This window comes from Schistocerca nitens, chromosome 3 (genome assembly GCF_023898315.1).
Source record: "Schistocerca nitens isolate TAMUIC-IGC-003100 chromosome 3, iqSchNite1.1, whole genome shotgun sequence".
NCBI classification, from domain to species: Eukaryota; Metazoa; Arthropoda; class Insecta; order Orthoptera; family Acrididae; genus Schistocerca; species Schistocerca nitens.
Genome location: NC_064616.1, coordinates 461,119,376 through 461,146,033, shown reverse-complemented (window position 1 = coordinate 461,146,033; position 26,658 = coordinate 461,119,376). Strand labels below are relative to the sequence as shown.

General features: G+C 43.4%; 1 protein-coding gene across 3 annotated transcripts in view; it reads right to left on the bottom strand.

Moving 5' to 3' along the window:
- The window catches only part of LOC126248386 (crossover junction endonuclease MUS81), a 214,678-nt gene that overhangs the window by 73,864 nt on the left and 114,156 nt on the right, over positions 1-26,658 (bottom strand). For all 3 annotated transcript variants that reach the window (XM_049949329.1, XM_049949328.1, XM_049949330.1), the window contains exons 8-9: positions 19,606-19,816; positions 3,017-3,229 (exon numbers count right to left, since the gene is read on the bottom strand). In XM_049949329.1, the coding sequence (XP_049805286.1) occupies positions 3,017-3,229; positions 19,606-19,816 (424 nt within the window). The remainder of the gene's footprint in view (positions 1-3,016; positions 3,230-19,605; positions 19,817-26,658) is intronic.

The window sequence follows — 26,658 nt, the reverse complement described above, 5'->3', positions numbered from 1 at the left end:
CATGTTCGACAACATGTGCTGTTTGTGTGGCACCCTCAATTACTCTATGCCTGGAGCCGGTAGAGGTCATTCCCCACAGCACACTATGTGTGCCAAAATCTCCTAAAATGAGAAAGAAATGGGGGAGTTCAACAATACATTGCTTTAAGGGTTTCACCATGAATGAGCTCATTTGGATGAGAGAGATGCAGAGCACACTGACATAAATATACACCTGAACCATGACACCCACTTCTTACAGTGTTGTGGTTAATAGCATAGGTGAGGAGTGGCACGTGTCCCTGATGAACAATACCACCCAACCCTCACACTATCACCAGTAAGGTCATCTGTTCTGTGGAGCCTACAACCTCTGAGTACAGGTGCATGGTAATTTTTAAAATGTGTCTCTTGTACACATGGGCAGAGAAGTCTTTCATATGAGATCAGTCTTCATTCCTCCACATGTCCTGAACCACGTGAAGTTCCACTGGAGTATGAGAACCATCTTAGTTCGGAGGTTTTCATCAGCCTTTCTCCTTCTCTCTTCAACACATTCAGAATTTTCTACTAATAAGTGACTGGTGAAAGTGACTTGTGGTGGTGGTGGTGTCTTCACAAATTTGAAGCACACAAGGAATTTGCATTTTGTCTGCCTGTTCAGATGAGGATGGTGGACTGTTCACCACAGATACAGCACGTTTAGTTATCTGCCAAGAGGAAGTTACCTGCTTTGCTATTGGTGAGCTTCTGCAACTACACTTGCAGGACATAAACTTATGTTTGCATTTGTTACCTGTGACTGTTGCTGTGGTTATGTTTGCTAACTGTTTCTTCACTACTGATGTGAACAACGTGGCAAAGGCAGGCAGCTGCTGTGCTTCGATCTCCATCTTAGATCCTCTGAAAGATGCGCACTTTCTGGTCTTCATTTCCTGGATTTTTCTTGCCTCCCACTATACAAAGCAATCTCGACTTCAGCTAGTGTGATTTTTGTCACAATGAAGACATGCTGGCTGAGATGGACATTGTGTTTCTTTCTCAAGGGTTATATTATCATAATTTCGGCAATTTTATCTGTCCCTTACATGTCAGCATAGTGTGTCCAAATTCTGGGCAGAGCTTCTTAAAGAATTAGTCATATTTTTACGAGGATGAACCCTGCTTTTAAATACTTCAGAAGCTTAGGTGTGTTAAAGTTTGGATAAAAGTGGTCTTCATCTGCAGCTTGCTATTAACCCTCTCAATAACATTCCTGATGTCTATAACACCTTCACTCTCCCATTCTTCCTTCAGTTCACATATTTCCTTATTTAAAAGAACCTTGCATGACATAACTCCTTGGATGTAATTTTTAAGAGTACTGCGCAGCTTAGTCAAAACAGGATCTTCTCCAAGATGGATGACATTTAAGAGTATAGTTGCTAGCCATGTGGTAGAGGCCTACATTAACAAAGTGCAATTTCTGAGCCTTTTAACCAATTTCAGGTTTCCAGCCATGCAGACGATGCTTTCTGAATATAAAAGGATGACAGTTTTTCAAAATTTCCTTTTGTCCCTTTAGTATAAAAAGCGCCATCTGAAATTCTGCGTATCATTATGTATCATTGTGTATTCACCCGATTCACAAAGTGATTTTAATATAACAGGTAAGCTTCATAGAAACTTTATGAACAGCTAGAGGAAATAAGGTACATACAGGGTAAGTCCTGGTTGCCTGGATAAATTTTGTGATCAGGGCAGTTATGTCAAGGTGCACACTCAAAGAGAGAGACAAATTCCACTGTCAGACCACACAGTGGTTGCTGAAGCACGTAGAGAGTTTATGTCAATAGAGGACTGGTGGTGTAAATCAACCTGCAGGTCAGGAGTTCTGGATTCACCATACACAAACTCAGCCAACAAATACTTAACTCCCTAGGGTGCACTCCATTTGACACAACCTACAAGACATGTGCAGCTTATCGAATGCTAAGGAGGACACGGTGAGCATTACCCCCACTGAGCTTAATGTCTCTATCTAAATAAACAAATTCTTGTCCCATGGCCCTTTCCAAGGGACACTTTAGAGTAGTCTGGAATGTATCCTATGATGTTTATTCTCTGTCACCTAGTCTCCTCTCCTGGTCAGCATAATACAAGTGATGAAAATTTCTCCTAAATGAATTCTTATGCATTATGAATTAGTATTTAATACTTTATTATATATTGTTAGTGGCTTCTAAAATCATTCACAGAAAGTATAATCATCAATAATGAAGAAATATGTATGAGAAATGCTATTACATTCTGGCAGATTTGTGGAAAAGAAGAGTGAAGTGCCACAACTGGAAGATGGGTGACAATCTAAGCAGTTGCAATGTGATTTGCATACTTAGATGAAAATCTCTCTGAATTTGTTTTACTGCAGAATCAACCATCAACTTTTATAAATATCCTGATGTTCCTATGGAAGAATTAGCTAATAAGGTGGTTTAAAGATTCAGCCCTCAGTGTTACAAACTGCCTGAGCTCTTGGCAAATCAGAATAATAGAAGCAAGTTAAAAATTACACACAAACATTGGTGAGATTGTGATGGATATATTTGATATTTTATTGCCACAATAGCATCACAGAGATTCCTGAGCAACTCCCGTGGGAGGTGGCAAGACATGTCATGTACAGAATGAGAGGCAAATTTCATTTTCCAAAAATGGACGCATTTTAAGACGAATTGTTGAAATGCAGTTGACACTTGATTACTTCTGTAACTGTGTATTTGGCACATCTACCTGCCACAAGCCCCAGCCAAGCTTGATCTCTGGTGTTGTTGAGTATTGTTGGTTGGTGGGAAAGACAGAGCAGAGCCCATTCAATCTTTTGAGAACAATTCAGGAACTGCTTTAAAGAGGAATAGCAGCTCTGTTGCAGAAACTCAGCAATAATGGGCAAGGGCCTCACGTGCTACCATATTGCCTCTCCAATGCATACTGTGAACTAACTAATTAATGTTTTGTACCTTCAATATTCTTTACTTAAGATGCTTTTTACCCTTACCTTGAATGTCCTTGTAATAAAATTGGTGACGCAGCTAAGGTATTTAATAGTTCCCAGTGGCCCTGGTGTTCTTGTGATGATGAATTCATCTACAACATGTGTGTTGGCAGCAGCCTGCTCAATAGTACTAAGTGGCAGTCCAAGATGCTGATTATTTCCATGGCTTTCTACTAGATAGATGCGATTCTGAACACCACATTTTTTAAGTCTAAACTGAAACAAAAATTAAGTCAATTAGCCATATTGAATGTTATGCACACATAACAGTTATTTCAAATTTCTTATTCTAATGACTTCCGTAGACAATCAAAACTAGTGCCATAAAAAAGAAATCACAAGAGGAATTCTTTCAGAAATGGCAAGTGATTGAAGTAAGGAACTAAAAATCTTACAAGTGTTCTCTCACTCAATCTATGTCAATATTCCTACAAACCCCCCACTAATTCTAAAATGTTTTTGCTATTCTCTGCATGCATAGGGTGGGTATAATTAAACTTTTACTACTTGAGAGGGCCCCCATGAAAAACAAGTGATTGTAGGACAAGGAAACAGTGAAAACATTTGTAAGGACATGCAGAAGGCAAACAAACCACCAAACGAAACATTTTAATTTCCATTTGAGTGGGTAAAATTTCAAACAATGGAAACTCCAGGTAGGAATTTAAACAATATTAGGGAAAGGACAGATTACTACTAACAATAAAATTGACATGATGAGTTGCAGACAGCCACATGAAAAGATTGTTAGACGCTTAGCTTTCAGCCAAAACCTTCTTCAGAAACGAAAACACACACTCAAACAAGCAAGCACACCTTATGCACACCATCTCCGACAGCTTGGACTGGTCTCCAAATGGTTGCACCAGCCTAACACTCTATTAGTAATAAAATACACACAATAAAGTCTAACACTGGTATTCCAGACCATGAATCATGAGAGATGCCAGTTACTAGTGCCCTGATTGAACTCTTATGTTCAGCTACAACTCACAAATGTAAGTGACAAACAGATACAGACAGATACAGGGAAATGTACAAAGGAAACCACAGTCCAGAAGAGTACATACAGGCAGTTTTTACAAGTCCTTTTCAGAGTGCAAGTTTAATTGAGCTCTGACTTGCATAGTTTCTGCTGTTAGCTGTTGATCATCCAAGGTGCTACAATGGTCGAACTCTTCCGCTGGTTGAAACTCTGTCCTGCTGGTCATTTGATGACATCTGTATACTGCATTTGAGGCTGTTTACTTACAGATGGTACATGACTGTGTTGCCTTTTGCATTCAATTCACAACCAGTGAGTGTGAGGGGGAGGGACGGGGTGGAGAGGGGGAGGGACGGGGTGGAGAGGGGGAGGGGCGGGGTGGAGACGGGGAGGGGCGGGGTGGAGACGGGGAGGGGCGGGGGGAGACGGGGAGGGGCGGGGGGAGACGGGGAGGGGCGGGGGGAGACGGGGAGGGGCGGGGGGAGACGGGGAGGGGCGGGGGGAGACGGGGAGGGGCGGGGGGAGACGGGGAGGGGCGGGGGGAGACGGGGAGGGGCGGGGGGAGACGGGGAGGGGCGGGGGGAGACGGGGAGGGGCGGGGGGAGACGGGGAGGGGCGGGGGGAGACGGGGAGGGGCGGGGGGAGACGGGGAGGGGCGGGGGGAGACGGGGAGGGGCGGGGGGAGACGGGGAGGGGCGGGGGGAGACGGGGAGGGGCGGGGGGAGACGGGGAGGGGCGGGGGGAGACGGGGAGGGGCGGGGGGAGACGGGGAGGGGCGGGGGGAGACGGGGAGGGGCGGGGGGAGACGGGGAGGGGCGGGGGGAGACGGGGAGGGGCGGGGGGAGAGGGGGAGGGGCGGGGGGAGACGGGGAGGGGCGGGGGGAGAGAGGGAGGGGCGGGGGGGAGAGGGAGGGACGGGGGGGAGAGGGAGGGACGGGGGGGAGAGGGAGGGACGGGGGGGAGAGGGAGGGACGGGGGGGAGAGGGAGGGACGGGGGGGAGAGGGAGGGACGGGGGGGAGAGGGAGGGACGGGGGGGAGAGGGAGGGACGGGGGAGAGAGGGAGGGACGGGGGAGAGAGGGAGGGACGGGGGAGAGAGGGAGAGACGGGGGAGAGAGGGAGAGACGGGGGAGAGAGGGAGAGACGGGGGAGAGAGGGAGAGACGGGGGAGAGAGGGAGAGACGGGGGAGAGAGGGAGAGACGGGGGAGAGAGGGAGAGACGGGGGAGAGAGGGAGAGAGAGGGGAGAGAGGGAGAGACGGGGGAGAGAGGGAGAGACGGGGGAGAGAGGGAGAGACGGGGGAGAGAGGGAGAGACGGGGGAGAGAGGGAGAGACGGGGGAGAGAGGGAGAGACGGGGGAGAGAGGGAGAGACGGGGGAGAGAGGGAGAGACGGGGGAGAGAGGGAGAGACGGGGGAGAGAGGGAGAGACGGGGGAGAGAGGGAGAGACGGGGGAGAGAGGGAGAGACGGGGGAGAGAGGGAGAGACGTGGGAGAGAGGGAGGGGGAGGGGGAGGGAGAGAATACACCTGTATTGGAGGTGGTGGGGGGGTGGTAGGAGGAGACAGAAAAGAGAGGGGAAAAAGGTAAAGTGAGGCACCAGGAAAAAATTTAGCAGAGGTTCGTGCTGGTAGGATTGTGAGAGTCCAGGATATGCTGGAGACACAAATTCCACCTCCATAATTCAGAGAGACTAGTGCTGAAGGGAGCACCCAAATGACTTCTGTAGTGAAGCAGCTGTTTAAGACATTTGTGTTATGATGAACAGCATGTTTGGCAGCTGGAAGTGTATTTTTGTGCCAACATACAATTTTTAAGTGGCACAATGTCTACTAACATTAACCAACTAAAAGTGGGGTAAAATTAGAATGTCAGTGGTATTTCTTGCAGTATCATAGTGTGAGTTGTTGATGAGACACTGTATTTTGAAGAGTTCCCACACCAACACTTGTACAATACCTGTGGTAGCACACACTAAAGAAAACACGTGCATACACCAGTTATGTAGATTCTGACCAGTAGCAAGACAATTAGCCATCACAGGTTGTGTTCCAAATCACCACTCGCAGCAGCAATAAACATTTCCAGTCTGGTATGGAATGACTGCTGCAGACGTGTTAACATTTCAGTGGAGATGTCCAAGCAGGCTGCAGTAATATGTCATTGTATATCATCGGGTGTGCTTGGTATGTCCTTTTAGACAGCTTCTTTCAGACTTCCTCACACTCATAAAATCTGGGGAACAGTCTGGAAAAGGTACAGGTCCTCTGCATCCAATCCAATGATTTGGTTGGCTGGTTGGGTGGAGAAGGGACCGAACTATGTGGTCATCACACCCTCTGACCTTAGATTAACTAAAAGCTATAAAATCTCACATTAAAAGAGGGAACTACAATATCCATAAAATGATAAACTATTAACAGGGAAGGAAGGAAAAGGATGGAAGAAGAGGTGAGGGATAGAAAGTGACTAATGACAGGGGCATGAAGGAAGAAGCACAGGAGACAAAGAGATGCTCAAGACATAACAGACCACATAAGGAAAGGAGTGGGAAGTCAGATAGCCGGGATGAACCACCAAGCCCATTTGAAGCCAATCCAGTCAGGGCAAAAGGGGGAGCTAGGGCCTGCCATCCCTTTCGCTCACCAATAAGGTGGAAGGTCCCCCCCTTAAATAAAGTGATAATAAACCCCCATCACGAATAAAACGTAAAACGAGATCCACTATTGAGGCACTGTCAGCCAACACCAGCGATAGTGACTCTGAAAAGCTAAAAGTCCGTCGCAGGGTAGCTAAGTTGGGGCAGTCCAGTAAGATGTGAGCCACAGTCAACATCGATCCACAATGACAGAGAGGGGGGTCCTCAAGACGGAGGAGATAACCATGAGTCAACCAAGTATGGCCGATGCGGAGCCAGCATAGGACGACAGAGGCCTTACGAGAGGTCCAGGAGGAGGACCACCATGGAGTTGTAGAAACCTTAATCGCCCTGAGCTTGTTCGGCAAAGAAAAAGTGTGCCATTCTGCATCCCAAAGGCCCAAAACCCAACGACGCAATGCCAAGCGAAGGTCTATTTCCAGAATGCCAACTGCAAGATATGGCCCGGTAGTAGCTAACTTAAGAATCCCAACATGGCCTGGGTTCCAAATGAAAACCACTGAGCATCCACGCTGGGCAAGGATAGAAAGGGAGTCCTGGATAGCAATGACCGACGGGTGGCGAAGGAATCACTGGCCGATAGCCTGCAAACCGCTCAATAGTCACTACAGATAGTGAAGGACAGTCCTGAGCAGGAGCGGATGTGGTCCAGTGCGTGCAAGATGGCTACCAATTCTGCAGTAAAAACACTACAGCTATCTGGCAAGGAAAGAAGTTCTGAGCATCGCGCATAAGTGTAAGCAAAACCAGTGTGGCCAGCAACCACGGAGCCATCAGTATACATCACTTCCGAACCCTGGAATGAACTGAGGAGACAGTAGGATAGGTGGCGAAGAGTCAATCAGAGGGACAGAATCCTTTGAATTGATTGAGAGATCAAGACAGAGCTGTGGCCAAGAGACGCACCAAGGAGGGGTACATGCGTGAGCAAAGAAGAGAGGCGGTAAAGGGAATTGCTGGAGTTCAAAAAAGAGTGAGTGAATGCGGACAGCCATGGTAAGCCCACATCGTGGCTGCTGCTGCAGCAGGGTGATCTCTGTGTCTGGGTAAAGGAGACCATAATTAAGGTGCTCGAGATGCAGCGAATGCGGAGCGCATAAGATATCAGCTGTTGTTGGTGCAAAACTCACAGTGGTGGAATACCTGCCTCTGCAAGAAGGCTAAGTACGAGGCCAGTCCAGAAGGCACCAGTCACAAGTCGGATCCCACAGTGGCGGATGGGGTCTAGTATCTTGCAGCGTCGAAGGCGACGCAGAACCATAGACAGGACTTCCATAATCTAAACGAGACTGGACTAACGCTTGATACAATTGCAGGAGAACAGAGCGGTCTGCACCCCGGGTGGTATTGCACAGACACCTAAGAACATGGAGATGGGACCAGCACGTCCTCTTCAGCTGGCAAAGATGAGGGAGCCATGTCATCCGGGCATCGAAGACCAGACCGAAGAAGCAATGGGTGTCCACTACTATGAGGGGCTGGCCATCGAGAAACAGTTTTGGATGGGGATGGACTGTACGGTGACGGCAGAAATGCACGACACATGTCTTGGCCAACAAAAACTGAAAGCCATGGGAGAGAGCCCATGAGTGCGCATGGCAGATTGCTCCCGTAGACGGCGTTCTGCAGTGCCCATTACGGAGGAAGTGAGGTAGATACCAAAATCGTCAGCATACAAAGAGGGGGACACTGTCGGCCAAACAGCTGTCACCAGACCATAAACGGCTATGAGAAAGAGAAGGACACTCAGCACGGAACCCTGTGGAAGCCCATTTTCTTGCAGATGGGGAGTGCTGTAAGAGCAGCCAACTTGGACCCGAAAAGAGCGACAAGAAAGGAAGTTACGGATAAAAATGGGCAGAGTGCCTCAAAGGCCCCATTCATGTAGGGTGGTGGTGATGTGATGGCACCAGGTGGTGTCATAGGCTTTATGCAGATCAAAGAAGACTGCAAGGAGGTGTTTTTGATGGGCAAAAGCCGACCGTATAGCAGACTCCAGTGGACCAAGTTATCCACCCTAGAGCGGCCACAGCGAAAACCACTTTGAGTTGATGACAAAAGGTCGTGTGATTCAAGGATTCAAAACAGCCGCCGAATCACTATGCGTTCAAGGAACTTGCAGAGGGTGTTAGTAAGGCTAATTGGATGGTAGCTATCAAACTGAAGGGGTGGTTTCCCTGGATTCAACACCGGAACAACAATGCTTTCCTGCCACTGGGTAGGAAAAACTCCCTCACTCCACAGACGGTTGAAGAGGGTCAGTATACGATGGTGGCCAGCCACCGATATGTGTTGGAGTATTTGGCTATGTATCCAATCCGGTCCAAGAGCTGTGTCAGGACAAAGGGTGAGGGCGCTGGCAAATTCCCACTCGCTGAATGGAGCATTATATGGCGCCGAGCAGTGAGAAACAAAAGACAAAAGCATTCGTTCTGAGCACTCTTTCAGGAGAAGGAACATGGGCGGATACTGAGCTGATGCTGAAGCTTGAGCAAAGTGTTGAGCGAAATTTTCTGCTACAAAATCCGGATTGGTAAGGACAACACCATGCACAGAAATTCCTGCAACCCCGGTGGGAGGACGGTGGCCAAAAATTCGCCTGAGTTTCACCCAGACTTCTAAAGAGGGGGTGTGTAGTCCTATAGCAGCTACATATTGTTCCCAGCAAATCTGATTCTGAAATTTGATTAGGTAGCGGGCATGGAGGGGAATCATTTAAAGACCAGAAGAAGAGCAGTAAAAGGGTGCCACTTGAAGTGTTGAAGAGCACAGCGGCGATCTTTTATGACTGCAGCAATTTCCGGAGTCCACCAAGGGACCATCTTCCGGTGTGGGGAACCTGAGGAAGAGGGGATTGCTGAAACAGCTGCTGAATGGATGGCGGCAGTCAAAGTCTGAGTAGATTCATCAACACTGTCGTGTGGCAAGACGGGGGGAATGGGAGCAAAGGAGAAGGCACCCCAATCAGCCTTAGATATGGCCCACCTGGGAGGGTGATGGAGCGAGAGACACTGAAGGAAGGTCAAAACAATCGGATAATGGTCGCTGTCACATAAGTCATCGTGGACTCCCAACTGAATGGAGGGAAGAAGGCTGGGACTGCAGATGGAGAGGTCAATGGTAGAGAAAGTGCCGTGCGCCACACTAAAGTGTATGGGAGCACCTGTGTTTAGTAAACAGAGGTCAAGCCCTGCCAGAACAGCTTCAACTGTCCTGCCCAGGACAGTAGTCGTATGACTACGCCAAAGAGGGTTGTGGGCATTAAAGTCTCCTAATAGCAGGAAGGGAGAAGGGAGTTGTTGAAGAAGAGTGGTGAGGGCATGGGATGTGGGCGGCCAGTCAGGTGGGAGGTAGAGATTACAGATTGTGATTGGAGTGGCCAAACAGACCCTGACAGCAATGGCTTCCAGAGTGGTATGGAGGGGAACCCATTTATTAACAATGTCCTTGTAGACCAAGGTGCAAACTCCACCAGAAGCCTGCAAAGGGCCTATTCGGTTCCGACAGAAATGGTGGAACCCACGAAGGGTAGGTGAGTAAGAATTGACAAAATGGGTCTCCTAGAGCACAATACAAGCAGCAGAGTAGAAGGAAAGAAGGGGCTTCAACTCTGGAAGGTGACGCAAATACCCATTACAATTCCACAGGAGGATTCTCAAGCCGTCAGACGCTGTTGGTTCATTGATTGGGGGAGGGGAAGGCTGCACCTCAGGGGGTACCGGAGGGGCCTTGTTCTTGTTCTTGCATTTCTGCTTCTTCTCTTGGGAAGGAAGAGAAGGGCAGACTTCAGTGAGGGCAGGCACAGAATTACACCGGGCAATCTTGGCACCCACTGTCCACGGATCGTGCTGTCGATGTGGAGCAGTAGACTGCCTTTCAGGGGGGTGCCAGGAAGAGGAGTCCCAGGAGGGAGCTCGAGTACCGGCAGCCGCCGAAGGAGGGGGAGCAGCACCTGAAGGGGATGGGGAGTGGGAGAGGGAGGAGGAGGCTGAAGGCATGGGGTGAATGGGATGGGTCTGGGAAGAGGAGGGGGTAGGAGGGGGAATGGACGTAACTCAAGCAAAAGTAGAAGTCATAGACACGGGATGGAGCCGGTCATACTTTTAACAAGCCTCAGTGTAGGTGAGCTGATCTAAGGTTTTCTACTCTTGATTTCTTATTTCTTTCACAAACATCGGGCATACAGGTGAGCATGGAGAATGCTGTCCATGACAATTTTCATACACTGGTGGGGGAGCACAGGCACTCCCCTCATGGAGGGGGCGCCCACAGTCACTGCAGAGGGGATCAGTGGTGCAGCGGGGAGAAGTGTCCAAACCGTAAGCATTTAAAGCATCTCATCGGTGGTGGAATATAAGGTTTTACATCACACTGATACACCATTACCTTGACCTTCTCTGGGAGGACATCCCCCTCGAAGGCCAGGATAAAGGCACCGGTAGCGGTGTGATTGTTTAGAGGGCTTCGCTGCACGCGGCAGATAAGACGAACCCCCTCGCTGCTCGATGTTAGCACAGAGCTCCTCGCCAGTTTGGAGAAGATCTCTATGGAAAATAATGCTCTGTACCAAGTTCAAAGACTGGTGGGGCGTGACGGAGACTGGGACATCACCGAGACGGTCACAAGCACGCAGGGCATCAAGATTGGGAAACAGATGTCTTCATGAGCAAAGCATTGGACCACATTTTACTCATCGATTCCACTTCGTCATACTTATCTTCAATCGTCTTCAGGAAAAACAAAGGCTTGGTCGTGGCAAAACTTCTGCCATCCGCCCTGGTACAAACCAGGTACCAAGGGAAAGGTTTCAACCCAAGCCGGCAAGCTTGACCCTCCTCCCAGGGGATGGCCAGGGAGGGGAAGGCCAAAGGATCAGAAGGTGGAGAATCACATCTGCTACCACTCTTCGAGACGGCCACAGAATGGCCAGGGTGGTGAAGCTTTTGTCGCTTCATGCGCAAGGCATCCGCCCTAGTACCACCCACTCCGATCAGGGGCTCGTCCTGTGGGCACCACCCAACCACAGCAAGGGCCATCTGGCACAGTGGCCATTGCCGGGGGTTCTGGTGCCCCAAATGATGAGCATCGACTCCTGGGCATACACGAGGAATTAACAGCTGAGGTACTAGCAGTGTGATCCCTGTGGTTTCAGGAGGCTCAGCCAAGTGGGTACTTAACAGCCCCACCACACGGACTGGCTACCGTGCTGGTGACTTAGCAGGAAGGGGACCATGGTGCACAGGGAAAGGGGAGGGGGGGGGGGACGTGCACCATGGAAGCTAGGTAGGGAGTTCATCCCCAAATGGCTCACACTGAACGGAAAATTTTGGAAATGGAGGTCAAACCCAAAAGGGACCAAAAACGCCAAAAAGGAGATGGAAACAGCACCAAAACAAAGCCAGGAGGATAGACAGGTTGGGCTGGACAGCCATCATGTTGGTACCACAGGTTCCTATGAGTCTGCAGAGGAATATCTTCTAGCATACATAGAAGATGGTCTGTTAAGAGGCTGCGATTCTTGTTTGTGTTCAGTATACCGAAAGTGGGCCTATGAGCTGATTGTTCACTATCCCATGCCACACGTTTATACTGCATGGACACTGATGTTCCATCTGACAAAGTCAATGGGGATTGTCAACAGACCAATGGTGCATGTTTTGGAGGTTTACCTGGCCTGATTGGGATATGTGGCTTCATCACTAAGCAAAATACATGATACATCTGGAGTATCCTGTCTTAATGCTCACATACCAAAGTTAAAACAATTCTTGTGAGTGTTTCCCAGCAGCTCTCGATGGAGAGAGATGTGATAGGGATGGGACCTATGTCGATGTAGAATTCACAGGCACTTGCCTGACTCATGCCAATTCCTCATACAATTGCACATGAGCTGCAAGAACATTAATTTCTTACTCTTCTGTTGTTAGTTGTTTTCTTCTGTTATGTTGTCTAGGTGTTACACTACCACTTTCACATAACTGCTTGAAGAGGTTGATAAGTAACTGCCTAGATGATTGACTTCTATTGAGGTATCTTGCTGCACACACCACACAAGAATAAACTATATTCTTCCCACAGTCTCCACACACCATGAACATTTCACTGCATCGCTAAAATCCCATCACCCACTCCTGACCTACTGCTTGGACTATCACATACTAACTGACTAGCAAGTCACAATGCACTCAAGGAACGCACAAGCATACTAAAAGCAAAAATAACATCGTACTTAGCAACTATGCAATTGAATGGCACAAACAAGTGGTGGTGTGGCCACTTTTTAAAATACGATATCCCATTAATGACTTGCACTAGAATTATGCACCAAACACTGCTGAAATTTTAGTTTACTCCACTTTTAGCTTGTTAATGTCAATAGGCATTGTGCAATTTAAAAAAGTTAAGTTTGTACAAAAAATACACTTTCTAAGTATTGTTACAATTTGTTGATTGGCTAACAATATGAGCCCCTGATTACCAATCCACTCTGTGAAAACCGCACATCAATGGCACTTTCCATTTCTACAATATTTGCAGTGCAAATTTTAGCCGACTGACCCTGTATCACACGGCTGCTTTCACACACAACCCTGCTTTTTACAAGATAGGAAATGCATGCAACTGGATGACAGCAGGAGGTGGTAGATGGATGCATAAGACAGGTTTTGCATCTGGGTCAACCATGAGGGAATTACCCATGGGGTGTAGTATTGGGAGCAGGATTGGAGTAGGAATGGACAAGGGTATTCTGTAGGTTGGGCTACTGGCAGATCACTACTCTGAGTGATGTGGGTAGAATTTTGGGTACAATATCCCTCATCTCAGGGTATGGTGAGAGGGAGTGTAAGCCCCGGTGAAGGAAGAGGTTGAGCTTTCTGTGGCCAGGGTGATAGTGGGTGATCAGGGGAGTGCTGTTCAAAGGCTGGTTAACAGGTTTACTTATGTCAGAGAAGATATACAGAAGATATGATTGTTGATGACCTGGATAGGATACTGTCATTAAAGGCTCTGGTAAGGTTATCATTATATTTTGACAGTGCCTGCTTTCCACTGCAGGTGCAGCATCCACAAGTGGTGAGACTGCAAGGAAGGGACTATATGACATGGAACAGGTGGCACCTGTCAAAATGGAGGTACTGCTTGTGGTTGGTGTGCTTGATATGAACAAATGTATTTATCGAGCCATCTGAGAGATGGAGAGCACTATGAAGAGTTTGTGAATGGTTTAATAAAGCAGTGAAGCTGATTAACGACAAAACTACTGAAGATTTTAAAGAAATCTTAAAAAATGATGAATGGAGTGAAGTTAACAATGAGCATAATGCTAACTCTAAATTCAACATATTTCTTAATGAATTTTTATCCATTTTTGAAAACAGTTTTCCTAAAAAATAATTAAAAGTAATAATGGCAAGTCATTAAAGAAACCTTGGATCACTACAGGTATCAGAGTCTCTTCACAAAGAAAAAAAGGACTTGTACAAAATAGCCAGAAAAAGTAATGACCCAGAAATATTATCTTATTGTAAACAATACTGTAACATATTTACAAAAGTTGTAAAAAAAATGTGGCAGTCTGCACAGCTAGTCCTAAATTGACAGATCAGGTAACAAAATCAATGTGGAATATTGTTGGAAGAGAGACAGAGAAAGAAGTCATAGAAGCTGACATTTCTGTTAAAGAGAATGGGAGCATTGAGAAAGAAAGATCACATGTTGCAGCTTTTTAAAAACAGGTGAACAAATTGATGCAAATAGTTCAGAAGAGAAAGTAAAACCTGAAGAAGCAGTACAGTGGAAATTTAGTGAATTAAAAATTAATATCAAATCCCCATCTGAAACAAGGAAGCTCATCATGACTGCAAAAAGTTAAACTACATATGGGATGGAAAACAACTCCAACAAAACAATAATAAGTTGTTGTCCTATAATATGTAAGGTTCTTAGTCACTTAGGTAATGCATCATTAACTCGGTGTGTTTTCCCAGAAAGATTGAAATATGTCAGTGTTACAACTCTCTATAAAAAGGGTGACTCCAGAGATGTCAATAACTACCACCCAATGTTACTCCTTACATATTTATTTCTCAAATTTATGAGAAAGTAATGTAGTCCAGCATTTTCACCCACCTGTGTAGTAATGGGATACTTAGCCAATAACAGTTTCAATTTCAAAAGGGCCATTCTACTGAGTCAGCTATTTATATATTTACTAGGGATATAATAAACTCTTTAAATGATACGATATCATCAACTGAAATCTTCTGTAACTTATTGAAGGTACTTGATTGTGTCAATCATAATATTTTAGTAGAGACATTAAGATTTTATGGAAAATGTAGTTCAGGGACACCAAATCATCTGGACAGGGAGAAATTACAATGGGAGGCCCATAGTATTCGATTATTGGCTCACTACTGTTCTTGCTTTGCGTTAATGAGCTGTCATTTTATTTGAATCAGGAGGTAGAATTAGTCCTGTTTGGGGATGATACAAGATCTGTTGTGAAGATGAACAAAGAAACATCAACAGAGAAAATCGTAAATGGCGTTTTTGTGAAAGTTACTGAATGGTTTTACACAAATGGGATAGCTTTAAACTTTGTAAAAATGCAGCTCACCCAATTTTGTACTGTCAAAAATGTCCCACCTCCAATTAATGTACTATAGGAATAAGTAATAGCAAACAGGGTAGAAAATAGTAAGTTCTTAGATGTGTGTACTGATGAAAACTTAAACTGGAAAAACCATATACACTGACAGCAAAAAACAAAAATCGCAACACCAAGGAGTTGTGAAACACAAAAAAAAGGTTGGCAGGTGTGTTTCTACAGCTGAAAGATGACGTCTATTCAAATTTCAGACCACTTACATAAGAGTGGCATTCGTAGCGCCATTGTGAGGATGCAAATCAGCTTTGCTTTAAATACACACTGTACCTGTTGTGAGCATTTGTTACCCTTGAAATTGGATGTGGTGAATTGATGTCAGTCAAGAATGCCTTTAAGGCAACAAAGATGCCGTTATCAACAACTCACTGAGTATGAACAAGGTCATGTAGTAGAGCTACGAGAAGGTGGATGTTTCTTCTGCTTTACTGCAGAAAGACTTGCAAGGCTGTAGTTACTGTACACCACAACTGCTGGCAGTGGTGATCACAAGAACATATAGTCACAGGAAGACTTGGCTCCTGAGAGTCCCGTGGCACTACCGAGAAGGAAGACCATTGTGTTCCGAGTATGGTTTTGGGGCATCATAATATATCTTCAGCAGCAATTTCAGCAGCAGTTGGTACCACAGTGATACAATGAACTGTTAGAAATCAGTTGCTTCATGGACAGCCCTGAGACAAATTCCCTGTAGCGTGCATTCCACAGACTCCAAACCACTGCCATTTCGACTTCAGTGGTTTCAAGCAAAAGCTCATTGGGGCACAGCGTGGAGGTCTGCTGTGTTTTTTGATGATAGCTGGTTCTGTCTTGGGGCCAGTGATAGCCATGTGTTGATTAGAAGGAGGCCAGTTGAGGGCCTACAACCAACCTGTCTGTGTGCTAGACACACTACACCTGAAATTATGGTCTGGGGTGTGATCTCGTATGACAGCAGGAGCATTCTTGTGGTTATCCCCAAGCAGCCCGACTCCAAAATTGTATGTCAACCTGCTGATTCAACCTGTTCTGCTGCCATTCATGAACAGCATTTTGGGGGCTGTTCCACAAAAGGATAACGCTTGCCCACATACTGCTGCTGTAATTCAATATTTTCTACAGAGTGTTGACATATTGCCTTGGCCTGCTTGATCACCAGATCTGTTTCCAATTGAGAACACATGGGACATCACCAGATGACAGCTCCAGCATCATCCACAAACAGCATTAACCATCCCTGTTTTGAGCGACCAACAGGCATGCAACTCCATACCACAAACTGACATCTGGCACTTGTAAAACACAATGCATGCATGCTTGCATTCAACAGTCTGGTGGTTACACCAGTTTCTACTGTACCAGCATTTCATATTTGCAATGGCTTATCTGGCGCTTACATTAACCTCTGATCTTGCAATGTTAACTGCTTAAATATGTTACCTAGGCAAATGTATTCCCAAAATCTCATTACCATATATTAATAATTTTTTGGAGCTGGATTTTCTTTCTGTCAGTGTAGTATACCTACTGAAGCATTTGGGTTCGGCATCTTTGGGGATATAGAAGCCAGTAAATAGACACATGTTTCATACATCCATTCACTGATGTATTATGAGATAATATTCTGTGGGAACATCTAAAAGTGTTTATTGAACTAAGGAAAGTAATGAGAATTGTGTTTAGAGTTCACACATGTTCATCTTGCAGATATCTCTTTAAGCATCTGAGAATAACAAACACAGCCTTATTCACTGACAAAATTTGTTATCGACAATCCATCTGAATTTGAGAGTAAAAGAAATAGTCATAAGTACAAAATTACCAGCATTGCCTTTTAATGAATCTAAGTTCAGCACTACTCTTTGCCAATATAGCCACAGAAATAAAATGTCTGACAGATACCAGATGTGTTTTCAAATGTATATCAAAGAGGTTTTTCCTTCTATTCCAGAGATGAATCCTTGATTGAGATAGTGAGTAAAAAAGCTATCAGGCAGTCATATAACTATTTTCTTTTCAATTTTGTTATTTAGTTGTATATAAATGTTCTGTTTGTCCTATTGACACGTTCCACATTTTAACGTTTATTATGAATTGTATTTAAAGAGCAAGTAACTATCTATTTAACTAAGAATATCACAAATACCTCCACTGCAGTCTAACAGCATGCTAACCTTAGAGATATTTCAGCATTTCAAGATGGAGGTTTCTTTACCGAACACACCACTGAGAAATTACACTTAGTTCTCTAAGATGTAATCTTTAATTTTATCAAAACAGTAAAATTTTGAAAGGAACCATCCTTTAAATGATTTCTGGATTCTCTCACTACTTTTTGTACAATGGAAACAACCTATGCTTACACCCAAGAAAAGCAACACAATACACCACTCTATCTTCATAAATGCAGGCACAGGACAAGTGTATTAGAGAGATTCACTGAAATAAAGCTAGTCTTAGTGAAGATTTATTGTTTGGAAATGATGCATTAAAAGAAATTACACATTAAATTATGATGTTTACTGAAATTACTCCACTAAGATATTAAGAATGTCGCAATTAGGAGAGTCCTATAGCCTTGTATCAAACCAAAACCTTTGACATAGCTGTTACTATAGATGGACCATATTTTACAGCAATGTTTGGCTGCGATAGTGTTGCAGTCAACACTGCTGCAATATACAGCAATTTTGCAGTATGGTTGGACAATATTGCTGATATTGCAGGCTGCTGGAGGTCATTGCCAACATATTGCTGAGGGGCTAGTGGTGTTCTGCAGCAAGGGTTGTGAATATTTTCATTTGCTGGGCAATATCTATCTCTGTCGTTGTCTGCAAATGCTTCCCTCTCACCTTTGTTTCATACTTCTCTCACTGACAGTGTTGCAGCCATGTGTGTGACTGAAAAAAATATCATTTCTCTTTTCTTCAAAAGTTTACACATTTTGTAATTGCTTGTTGACATGAGCTTGTACACAGCAATGGTAAAGTGGACAAATGAGAGAACTATGAATTTAATAAATGCGATCCATTTACGAGAAGAGCTGTGGGACGTCAAAAGTAATTCATGCAAAGACCACAATCTGAAAAAACTGGTGGCAAGTCGTTGCCAGTGAGCTTAGAATTGTGGTTGACAAAGCATACAAAAAGTTCTGAAGTCTTCGAACCAATGCTAGAGAAGAAAGTTGCATAGGAAAAGTGGAAGTGCAGGTGGTTCTTCATCCACATGGTTTGCATTTGATATCACGAGTTCCATACTATCTCAAGATGTATCTGAAGAAGGAATAGATAGTGTAAAAGGTGATGTGTGCTGGTGAAAAAAAGAAAGTAAGAATAGTGTTCTTATTTCAAATTTCCCTTAATGAAATCTTTCAGTCCTTCTACCAAAGCATAGACACTTCTGGTAGCATGAAGCTTATTGATGAATAGTCAACTTTAATGAGATACAATATACTTCTGTACTGATCACCAATAGCTAATAACCGAAGGGTGATCACCATTCTGTACCGATCACCAATAGCTAATAACCGAAGGGTGATCACCATTCAGATTGTAATTGGTACACACTCTCTCATATTTGTATCAGTTTTAGCTATTGTTGCACCACTTGCTTGAAATTATGTTTCAACATTCTGGTAAAGTTCTGTAACAGGTAAGCATACAGCATCAGTTCACTAGTTAAAATTTTCTGCAGCATTCCGCTTATTTAAAAAGCTATACACCCACAAAGCCCAATTTCTCTTGCCCTTTCTAACTTAAATCTTTGTGTTACGTAAAAGCAGTAGAGCCATTCACATGTCCACTAGCTTGCATTTGTCAATTTGTTGCAATAGTGTGGCATTTTGCAAACACTTCTGGGCCAGAAAAATATTGTCGCAAACATTACCAGGCAAGAGTAGCTGGTAATGTTGCTGTACATGTGGCTGCAATGCATGTGACAGCAATGTTGCCAGACAAAATTGTCAGGATATACTGTCTGCAATATGCAATTTTTACTGATGATGTTAATGTACCTTAGGTTAAGCATCCATTGTAATGTAGAACAAATAGTGTGTTTAATGATCAATCATCCTGTGCACCTAAAAGTTGTAATCAACATTTAAATCAGTGATATACAAGCTCACATATGATACCGAAAAAAAAAAAAAAAAATTATCTTTCTATCACTATTATTCCTAGAGTTAATAATTCAATGTTTCAGGGCACTGTCATATGTCATAAACAATGAATTGTAAAATCTATGTTTTAATTATAACCACAGTAGACATATTATACAAAAGTACAGGAAATGACCTATAGTCACACCTTTTGTTCATGAAAGCGGCCATCCTTTATACTTTTTGCAAAATCATCTGTCCGTTTCCTTTCTACAATATATGGTAGAACTGCTTCATTCTTTGAATTATCTTGACATATCCATGCAAAGTCTCCAACATTAAGATGGCGAACTTCTACGTTGACTTGCAAACGTTTCAATTCAGCACTTAATGCACCTTGAGATTGTTTAAGATGATTTCTGGAATAATAAAACAATCTATTGTTCACACTGTCAACAATTTAAAACATGAAAAAATATATAATTTGTTTGTTTCTCAATCAATATGCAACAGTTTTCCAGGTCTATAAAAAAATTATCATATGTAAGTGGAAGCCTTTCCACAACTAGTGACAGACAAGAAATAGCTAATAATTCTTTCCTTTCCCTTAGGTATTAAATGGCAATTCCCTTTGTCTACTAACAGGGAATGGTCCAATCCAACATGTCGAAACCTACCCTGAAAATTTTCACAAATGAAGAATACACCAAAAGAAATGCACTGTTGGAATTTTAACTCATAAGGCACACTGCAAGTATTTTAAAAAAGTTACTTATTTTTTTCACACGAAGAGCTTCTTATAACAGCTGCCTAGCACAGGAATCAGTGAATAAGCAGATGTAGCCACAACAAGAGAATGTAGCATTGTATAGTGTGAAGTCCAAAGAGCACACACACGAATTTCAAACACTTAAACCATACCAAAAAATCCTCAAATTATTAATTTTTTGAATAACTAGCAGTTCATATTGACAGCTCAACTTTTGTACATGTAATTGTTACACACGCAACTAGTAGAGGAAAGAAATTCAAAGCAACATATAATGTTACATTATAAATGATTTACGCCAATTGGGTCTTAAAATTTCTTGACATGAAATATTTTATAACAATTCCTATAGCACAGTTCTTATGATAATTTTTAAATAATGTATATTTTATTAACAATGAAACATTTACCTAATTGTTAAGGCTTTCGTGGCCACTTGTTGACAAACTGCATATTCACTTCTGTCTCGGGTTCTTCGGCCGAAATTCGCCTGATGATTTTATTGACTTTTGCCTGCATGAGTGGCTGGCATTGTCAAAGATTCACCTTCCATTGCTGGTGGTGAACTGGAGCCAAGCTCGCAGCCGCCAACGATATGTACCTGGCGCGCCAACGTCCAAGGGCTTCTCCGCGGTCATTTCCTGTGCGGTTCTCCTCTTACCAGCGACGGTCGTTTGCTGCAGCATGGGAAACCAGGATCTGTTTACCTTAAGGCTTTCTTCTTTCTTGTTGAAGCTATTCCCATGTTCTTGTATTTCTATACCCTCTCTGTACAAGCGGGTGTGAGAGTGCTTCTCTACAGCCAGAACTTCTGTGTCAGTGAATTTTACTATGTGGTCAGTTCACACAGTGCGTGCTCTGCCACAGCTGATTTCCCCACCTGCCACAACCTGCAACGTCGCTTATGTTCTTTGATCCTGATGTTGATCGATTGTCCAGTCATTCCGACAAACTTTTCTGCATGTGCATGGTATGTGGTATATTCCCAACATTGCAAGTGGGTCCCTTTTCTCCTCTGCGGATTTAAGACACTCTCTGATCTTTTTTGTAAGTTTGAAAATTGTCTTTATGCCATGTTTGCGCAATATACAGCCAATTATGTCTGTCACTCTGGGAATGTATGGCAGAAAGGCTGTATCCAACATTTATTTCTCTGATTTGTCACTTCTTCACTGAGTGTTTGGCTCTGTTATACTTTTAATATAACTTGAGGAGTACCCATTGCTCCTCAGAACACTTTTCAGGTGCTGCATTTTGTGTCTGAGGTGCTGTGGCTCACATATTCATCCTGCTCACATTATGAGAGTATTAATCATACCTCTTTTGTGGCTCGAGTGGTGGTTTGATAAATTGTGCAAGTACCAGTCCATGTGTGTGTTGGTTTTCGATACACGCTGTGTCCCAGGTTTCAGCCATCCCTTGTGACCAGCACATCTAGAAATGGTAGTTTCTTGTCCTTTTCTACTTCCATGGTAAATTTTATGGTGGCATGGAGGCTGTTCAAATGTCTTAGGAACTCACTGAGCTTTTCTTCACCATGGCTCCACACAATGGAGGTATCATCGACGTATCTGTACCACACCTTAGGTTTACACGTCACCAAGTCCAGTGCCTGTATTTCAAAATGTTCCATGAAGAAGTTGGCCACCACTGGACTAAGAGGGCTACCCATGGCGACGCCTTCCAGCTGTTCATAGAAATTGCCATTCCGCGTGAAATAGCTCATGATGAGATGTGATGAAAGAGCTTTGTGATGTCTTGTGGGAAAATGGAACCGACATGCTCCAGAGTGTCACTGAGTGGCACTTTGTAAGCAAAGAAACAATATCAGAGCTGACCAGGATGGCGTTTGGTGCAAGTTTTAGTTTCTTCAGCTTCTCAATTTAATGTCCCAAGTCCTTTAAGTATGTGTCAGTCTTTCCCAAGTGCAGTTGTTGTTATGGATCTTGGGTAATCCATACAGCTGAGGTGGTAGGGCTTCTGTATTGAGCAGGTTCCTCTGTATATCCGCCGGCAGAGAAGACGCCTTGATTAAGCGATTTGTATTCCATGTGATATGCTGTGTCGGATCTGGGCTTATTTTTCGGTACATTGTTGGGTCTAACAGCTCATGGATCTTTTGCTCATAAACTTTGGTCTTCATTATGACGGTCGTATTTCCCTATCGGCAGGCAGTACCAATATACTCTTGTTGGCGTTAATGCGAGCTGGATGAATATGTGAGCCGCAGCATCTCAGACGCGATATGCATCACCTGGAAAGTGTTCTGAGGAGCAATGGGTACTCCACACGTTATATTAGAAGGGTAACAGAGCCAAACACTCACTGAAGCAACAAATCCTAAAAAGAAATGTCGGGTACGCTCTTTCTGCCATACATTCCCAGAGTCAGGGACAGAATCATCCGTATATTGCACAAAACAGTGTAAAGATGATTATCGAACTGACAAAGACGATCAAAGAGTGTCTTAGATCGGCAAAGGAGAAAAGGGATACACTTGCAATGTCAGGAATATACCGCATACTACGCACATGCGGAAAAGTTTATGTTGGAGTGACTGGACAATCATTCAATGCCAAGATCAAAGAACATAAGCGACTTTGCAGGTTGGGGCAGGTGGAGAAATCGGCCGTAGCAGAGCACGCATAGTGTGAGACTGACCACGTAGTAGCCAATACGGAAGTTCTGGCTGTAGGTTCAAAATGGTTCAAATGGCTCTGAGCACTATGGGACTCAACATCTGAGGTCATAAGTCCCCTAGAACTTAGAACTACTTAAACCTAACTAACCTAAGGACATCACACACATCCATGCCCGAGGCAGGATTCGAACCTGCGACCGTAGCAGTCGCACGGTTCCTGACTGCGCGCCTAGAACCGCGAGACCACCGCGGCCGGCTCTGGCTGTAGGGAAGCACTATCACACCCGCTTGTTCAGAGAGGCTATAGAAATATCAGAATATGGGAATAGCTTCAACAAGAAAGAAGAAAGCCTTGAGGTAAACAAATTCTGGCTTCCCGTGCTGCAGCGAACGACCGTTGCTGGTAGCAAGAGAACCACACCGGAAATGACCTGGCACGCCAGGTACATATAATCTGCGGCTGTGAGCTCGGCTCCAGTTCACCACCAGCAATGGAGGGTGAAGCTTCGTTAATGACAGCCACTTGTGCTGGTAAAACGTCAGTAAAATCATCAGACGAACGTCGGCTGAAGAACCAGAGACAGAAGCCAATAGGCATTTTGTCAATGAAACAGTTTATTGTTTGTTATCTAAAGTCATCTAAAAAATGCTTAGTGTCTATTGGAACATAAAAATAAACATTTTCTTTATACCAGGCATACCTGATAAAGTAAAAATAAATGCATTCAGGCACTTCACAGCAATTTCTAGTTTTATTTAGACAAAATTGGAATGGAGGAAGAAATGGTTGTGGCTGTTGTTCTGAATATTGCGTTGCGCAATAGACATATTTTATCAATTTCATATAATGTGGCGATGTAAACTGATAATTCACAAATGTCTGAAGTTTAACAATACTGTTCTGCTGATATACCAGGAATGACAAACTGCTATAAGCAATTTTATGAAAAATGCTTTCCACTGTAGAAATTATTATTTTTTTTTTTTTACTGAGGGTCTGTATTGCAGTATTAGTTCTCGGTGGAATCTGGATTATATTAACAATCTTTTGTCATCTTCCTAAAGACACTGGTGTTTTTATGTCCAGGCCATGAGTCCAACAAAAGAAATGAATTATTTTCTGTGACTGGAAAGTAGACGTTTCAGCTGCAATACTGAAACTTATTCTCTCCTATTTTTCCCCAATTCTGCTACAATGATTACAAAATTTTTGGAATTAAAAGGTATTCTTTTTTTAATTTTTGATCCTATCTTGCCTTCAGGTACCTGAAGAAACATATAGAGCTGTAGAACAAGTAATCCACTTATCACTGACATTGCCGTATACGAATGTGTCATAGCATTCATCGACTGCAAAGTCTGTCTTTTTCATTCAAAATTATAAAGTGCATTTTGCGTGCAGTTCTTGCATGAAACCTGACTGATTGGCTTTATACACAGCAGTTTTGGGGATAACACGAAGCTTTGTCTTACATCAAGTACAAATTTCTCTATAGTATTACCTGTTAATGACATTTCCCCTACAAGTTTACTTGAAGTAAACTTTTTAATTTTTTAATTTGTAATTTTGTGACTTCCTTATCCATATAATTTCCTGAAGATGTTTAACTACATCAAAGAAGCCTGGAAATCATTAATTTTCATCTCAATTGCAATTCAGGGGGCCCAGTCGCTTAGATCTTCCTCCATAAAGGTGCACCAACTCTCAAGAGCAGTTCTAAATCTTTAGAATAGATTTTCTTTGACACTTTTGTGGATTTCATTTCAGGCATATTATGTAGTTATTTATACAATTCATGTTCAGATTTTGCTAAATGAAACATAGTTTACATACTGTCATGCATTTAAAACAACTTGCGACTTTTGGCAGTTCAATATGCAGTGAGTGGAGGGAAGCAGAGCGCGTCAGCAGGTGACCGCAGTATAACGCCAGGCCTACTCGGCGTGGTGCTTGACTCTGTAAGGAGCAAGTCATCTGATGAGTGATATTTCATGAATGATTTTAAAGAAACTACTCGGTAATAAACTCTCATTCTCGCACGTCTTATAGTTTATTTCGTTAGCTTAATGATAAACCACCTATCATTTCATTAATGGTCATAGTTATTGTGATATTTTGATAGTAGCTAACCTACTACAAGAAATTCTTAGTTTGCAGTGAAAAATAGGTATCGCTTTGAATTTGTGTTTGGTGCGTGTTAGGTTAAGTGTTGCTGCATATTAAATTTAGAATACAGTGAATTATTCGTTTAACTTGGAAGGATGAACTCATGTGTCAGCGAAAACTAGAGTGAAATATTCAAAAATTCCTTGTGTCTCATAAATGGTCTGAGATATCCAAACACTATTCTGGAAAATGACAGCGCGTAAAGACGAGTGTCTTTTGCAATATGATTAATATGCGAAACTTCCATATCTACTGTGACATTCAAGTGACTACAGATTTTCTTAGTGAAATAATTTAATTATTGAGGGCCATCAATAGCTGATGAAACGTGAACTGCTATGGGTTTTGTAAAAATATAAACGAGACGTTACAAGTTTATTTTTATACTGACATGACTGGCACTCAGTTGTTAGTTTAATATTACACTATTTCAGGATTCTGCTGCAGTTTCAACTGAATTGGAATGTTACTGAGATGAATATTTCTAAACTCTGCTGTGTTAATCGTACAATGTAGGGTTTCACGGCCGGTACTGCCTTTACTTAAAATTTCCGGGCAGATAGGCAGGGGAGAGTTTTATATATCGACCACGGCCTATTAGCCCGGAAGTTTTAAGTGAAGTCCGCTGTGTTAAGTTACATATTCCTCAAAACTCGTCACAGTCCTTCATGAATCGGTGTCTCCTTAACTACCTTTTTGGTATGGCCGACAACTCAAGATTGATCCTGTTGTGTAACATTTACAGTGGCTTCTATTGTTGGAGGAAGCCCGATTAATATATTTCCTTCACCATTAGCCAGTTCATTGACATGGTAGCGTGGAGTTTTGGCTTGTACAGCACTACAAGTTCCATTAACTTTGCCTTATACAGGTTCAAACATTTCATGGAACATTTCTTTGTACCCAGAGCGAAATATCCACTTTCCTCCACTGCATTGTTGGAGCTTTATGGATCACAAGAGAGTGGTATGGCGTTTTGGCCTTTACTACTGTTGAATACTGAGGAATGTTTTGCAGCAGAATGTTATCTTCCCAGCTGGCGAACGTGTTCTTGAACGACACTTTCATTCCAGATTTCGTATTCAGCTATACTGCACTCTTGTTATTAATGCAACACCAACACAGAAAACTTGTTCCAAATGCTTGAAGACTACAGAACACTTCAACGCCAGACAATACTACTTTGCGAGAGCTGTCGAATGTTGATTCATCTAATGCGTGACACCACGTGGTACTGTTTGTTGATGGTGTGGCAACAGGGGTGCTTAACCAGCCGAGCTGCTGGTGGCGTGGCAGGGAAAGCCAGCTCGCTATTGGTGTTACCTGGGCAATGGCATCACATCCCCCTCCGGCCAGAAATGTCAAGAGTCGCAACTAATTTTAAACACACTATAATATCGACATCATTATAATAAATACCTAAGAAATTAACTGCTGAATAACACATATGTATGTCTTAATGCGAAGCATGCGATTTTGATTGTATATCGCTTTCTTCACATTTCATCTTTGGAAGATTGAAAACATTTATTGGATTCCACATTATTGTGAAACTCTGGAACCTACACAAAGACAGTTGTTATTAGCAAGCATATACAAACAAAACAAAAAGAGAATTAATTCAGTTTCATCTCCATTGTGAACACTTATTAATATTGTAAAGGCAACTGCTAAATATTTTGGA